Source organism: Mobula hypostoma, chromosome 7 (assembly GCF_963921235.1).
Source record: "Mobula hypostoma chromosome 7, sMobHyp1.1, whole genome shotgun sequence".
NCBI classification, from domain to species: Eukaryota; Metazoa; Chordata; class Chondrichthyes; order Myliobatiformes; family Myliobatidae; genus Mobula; species Mobula hypostoma.
In genome coordinates, this window is record NC_086103.1 from 168,151,926 (window position 1) to 168,156,457 (window position 4,532).

A 4,532-nucleotide genomic window follows, 5' to 3' on the forward strand; every position below is an offset into this window, starting at 1 on the left:
GTTGTTGAAAAACTTCAAATATATCCGGCTCAATTTTAATTAGTAAAAACACCACAAATAAATATTAATGCTTTATTGTTTATTATCTCTCCAGGTTACAGTGGTATTAAACAGAGTTAAAATTACACTCAATACACGGTGCCTGTTAATATGATTAATAAAATTACCAGCAATGCTATTTGCATTAAACCAATTTCCCACGGGATCAATGAAGTATGACTATGACCATGACTATGAATTAATGGATGGATCATAAAACATTACATTTTGTTTTACAAACACCAGAAAATCTGCAGCTTGCTGGAAATCCAAAGCAACACACAAAAAGTGCTGGAGGAATTCAGCAGGCCAGGCAACATCTCTGAGAAAGAGTAAACATTTCGGGCTGAGACCTCTCAACAGGACTGGAAAGGAAGAGCAGTCAGGGTAGGAAGGTGGGAGGAGGGGAGGAAGAAGTACAAGGTGGTGGGTGACAGGTGAAACCGGGAGGGGGTGAAGTAAAGAGCTGGGAAGTTGATAGATGAAAGAGCTAAAGGGCTGGAGAAGGGGGAATCTGAAAGGAGAGGGTGGAAGACCATGGAAGAAAGGGAAGAAGAAAGGAACACCAGAGGGACATGATGGGCAGATAAGGAAATGCAGTTCTTTGTTTTGTTCAAAGGGCTACAAAAACACCACAGATCTTGACATTTATTCATCATTACATCATAGATTTGAGAAATTACAGTTCAAATCACATAAACTTTCCGATTAGAAACAGCCCATTTAATATGTGTTCGTCGAGACCAAAATGGTTTCCTTTATTATACCCAGCAGTTTAATATCACTCCTCAATTTCATTCCCAATCCCTTAATTTCTAATGTAGTCTAACCTCACTTTCCTCATCCCGGCCCTGAGGCATTCCACCCAGTCACTTTACTCTCTCTGGCTGTTTTTCCTTGAGTAAATAACCCAGCCCTTTTCACTTCACCAAGATTTAAATTCAAATTAATCCCTGAGATTTATTTCTATATACTGCTGAGTGATTTGTTCCATTGCAAGGGGCAGTGTAGGAAGGTTAGGTGATCCTTACCCCAGCTGTGGTCAAGGAGCTAGCCTGAATCCACTGGGTCTCAGGCCTCGGTGTTTGAAAGAGAGGACTCCTGGCTCTCTGCTTGCTCAGAGCTGGATATGGGAGTTATCAGGCGTTCCTGTTCCACAGCCTGGTACCCACGTTTCCTCCAGCGCTTCCTGGCATAGAAGGTGAGGCTGACTATGCCAATCAAGGCCAGAGTGATGGTAATGGAGATGCCCACCACCACCCCGGGTCCTCTGGAGTGACCGGTGTCAAACAAGTTGCGGGCATCCGAGATGGGGACCACTCTCCACATATTGGTGGCTGTGTCCTTCACCCAAGGCTCCTGGTACTCGGTCATGACCAGCACCGTATTGGTGGAGCCAGTGGTGAGCAGAGGAAGGTGCAAGAACGGGGGCAGGTTGATGGGGGCCAGGTTGAGATTATTAAAGGAGCCGGACTTCACACAGTACAGGATCTGGCAGCTGTCACTGATACTAGCCAGGTGCTGGCTGTAACCTTCTGGACAGCGCTTGGGATAAGCAGTGGCCCTGTCTGGGTTCTGAGCCGGCTCAGCCAGCGGGTTGCCTGCCTCACAGCTGAAGAAGCCGCCAAAGGGCAGCGAGTAGCGGAGGCCCATCTCATAGTCCTCACTCACACAGACCTGCAGGTGCTGGAAGAGCCGCAGGGGGTAGAAGGCCGCGGGGCACGAGTGTCCCTGGGTCACCGGGTTGCTGGACTTGGAGCTGTAGAGGCCGCCAAAGAGGTAGCCGCTGTTCTGGGGCACAGTGGTGCCGGGCGTCGCTGCGCACCAGTACGACTCAAAGCGGGCCCTGTTCACGTAATAAACATCACCACACACATCCTTGCAGCACCTCGCTACAACCCAACAGGAGTGGCAGTGGCGGTGACACTCGTACCGGCTGAGACCCTCCTCCCTTTGGCCCGAGTGCAGATGAATGGCCGAGTAACCAGGAGGGCAGCTGAAAGCCCCGGTCAGCGGGTTCTTCTGGGCCAGGGACTGACACAGTGACTGAGCGCCTGGTCCTGACACAGGGGTACACTCCTGGTAGACACCGCCAAAGGTGAAATTGGTGCCTACCCCCTTACAGGAGCCATCGTCGACGTTGGCCTGGAAATTGAAGTTGGTTGACTTGATATCCACACAGCCCGGGTGGACGTTAACGGTGTAGTAGAGATCGATGGCCCTCTTGATAGCCCGGGAGAGCTTGGTCACCGTGGGTTTCGGCAGCTCGGGTAGGTTGGCTGGGGTGACAAAGAAGTCGAGGGGCTGCCCACTCCTGTCGATGGCCACCAGCTGGTTGGTGATTTCCTGCTGCCACTTCTGCAGGGTGATTCCAGGGTAAAAGGGCACTCCGCCGTGACTTTCGATCCGCGAGTGCGTCCTGTTGCCCACGTAGTGCCTGGTGAACTGATCGGTGCTCTCCACGTGACTGCTCAGGCCCACGTTCACCGTGTGGAAGAAGGTGGCTCCTGCCGAAGCAGTGATGCTCGACCTCTGGCTCCAGCTGTCGGACACAAAGCTGGACTTGACCTGGTCCACCTGCACCAGGCTAGCGCCAGCGTCCACACTAGTCAGGACATGGGTCCCATAGTTAAGAACAAGTAACTGGGCGTAGTAATCGGCAGCCCTGGTCTGGTTGTTCTCAATGTGGTTGGCAATCTCAATCAGCTGCTGCTTGAAGCCCACATCCAGCTTGAAGTTGGGTATGGATTTGACCTGGTACATTAAGTTCCTCACCTGGATTCTGGTGGTCATGCTGCTGTCCCGCACCTGATGAGTCTTGATCCTCTCAAAACTGGCGGAGAATTTTGCATTCAGGATAGAGAGGAAGGACACATCAGAGTTGACCGAGGCACTGGTGGTGCTTTTGTAATCCATCCAGCTGTTCATCATATCTGACACAATATCCAAGCTGGTCTGCTTCCGGGGTACCACGTAGACCTGGTCTGGGATAAAGTATTCCCCATCCTCACTGGTCTTGCACTGTGAGTAGCTGATGTTCATTACTCGACCTCGGTCGAGGTTCCGCAGGTTGTCCCAGCCCCCTCCAGGCAGAACCTCAAGAGCTGTCAAGCTTTGCTGTTTCCTACAGTTTAACAAACCATCTCCACTTGGCTCTCGAAGGCTGTTGTCTGTTGCCCTCACTGAGAGAACGCAAAGAAGCGCATGGGCCAAAACCAGAGATATCTTTAAGGATTGCATCCTCTCACCTCATTACACGGTCAGGTCTCCTGGCTTGTGAGCTACTGATACTAATAGTTTTCTATTTATTAGCAGGCTTCTTCCTCTTTCAGTCCCGTGATCTTGCGTCACAATGAAATTATACAGGGGAAGTTCCAAAGTGTGCATAACTTAATAATTAGTCAGAATCTCTTACTGCTTCTGTTTGAAATTGAAAGTTAGCTCTCACTCTCACTGTACAAACAACAGATAGGAGTAGAGATCAGAAAATCACCTGTCAAACATACCAACAGGAGAAGCCATTACACCAATCCTGTGACTTTACACAGGACCTTATTCCTTTGAACATAAGAGAATGAGGGATATTTTGATAGAGGTCTACAAAACTATAAGGGATATGATGGAGGAAATTCAAGTCGGCTTTTTCCTCCAAGGTTGGGTGAGGTGAGAGCTGGAGGTCATGGGTTAAGGGTAAATGGTGAACTGTTTATGGGGAACATGAGGGGGAATGTCTTCACTCAGAGGGAGGTGAGAGTGTGGAACAAGCTGCCAGCAAAAGTGGTGGATACTGGTTCAACTTCAACATTTAAGAGAAATTTATATAGGTACATGGATGGAAGAGGTATGGAGGGCTTTTGTCCAGGTGCAGGTCAATGGGATTAGGCAGATTAATAGCTTGACACAGACTAGATGGACCAAAGACCATGTTTCTGTGACTCTATGACTCTAAGAAGCAGAAATAATTCAGTCACATGGAATAGGTTTTGTCTGAGTTTGAGGAACCTCTGCAGCCCTTTCCAATCCTGTCAGATAAAAAAGAAGCATCATAAGACCATAAGACATATAGGCAACATACATCAAAGTTGCTGGTGAACGCAGCAGGCCAAGCAGCATCTCTAAGAAGAGGTGCAGTCGACGTTTCAAACCGAGACCCTTCGTCAGGACTAACTGAAGGAAGAGTGAAGAAGGGATTTGAAAGTTAGTCCTGACGAAGGGTCTCGGCCTGAAACATCGACTGCACCTCTTCCTACAGGTGCTGTCTGGTCTGCTGCGTTCACCAGCAACTTTGATGTATGTTGCTTGAATTTCCAGCATCTGCAGAATTCCTGTTGTTTGCGTTTATAAGACATATAGGGCTCTTTTCCCTCCGCTAGTCTGCAGGTCACCCTTGGGCAAGGTGTAACGCCTGCTTAGCCCTCTACCCCACTCCAGTCAGGGGCACATGAAGCCACAGGAGCAGGTGGTGAATGGTCATATGAGCAGCTGGTGCATAT

General features: G+C 49.2%; 1 protein-coding gene across 1 annotated transcript; it reads right to left on the reverse strand.

The window, feature by feature from the left end:
* Nucleotides 1-415: 415 nt before the first annotated feature.
* On the reverse strand, nucleotides 416-3,333 carry LOC134349737 (macrophage-expressed gene 1 protein-like). Its single transcript, XM_063054517.1, has one exon. It carries the CDS (start codon nucleotides 3,277-3,279, stop codon nucleotides 1,111-1,113), a length of 2,169 nt encoding a protein of 722 aa, XP_062910587.1. The 5' UTR covers nucleotides 3,280-3,333; the 3' UTR covers nucleotides 416-1,110.
* Between the last annotated feature and the right edge of the window lie 1,199 nt (nucleotides 3,334-4,532).

What these genes read in the sequence shown, in the direction of transcription:
- LOC134349737 (XM_063054517.1), bottom strand. Translation starts at nt 3,279, where the DNA reads ATGCAATCCTTAAAGATATCTCTGGTTTTGGCCCATGCGCTTCTTTGC.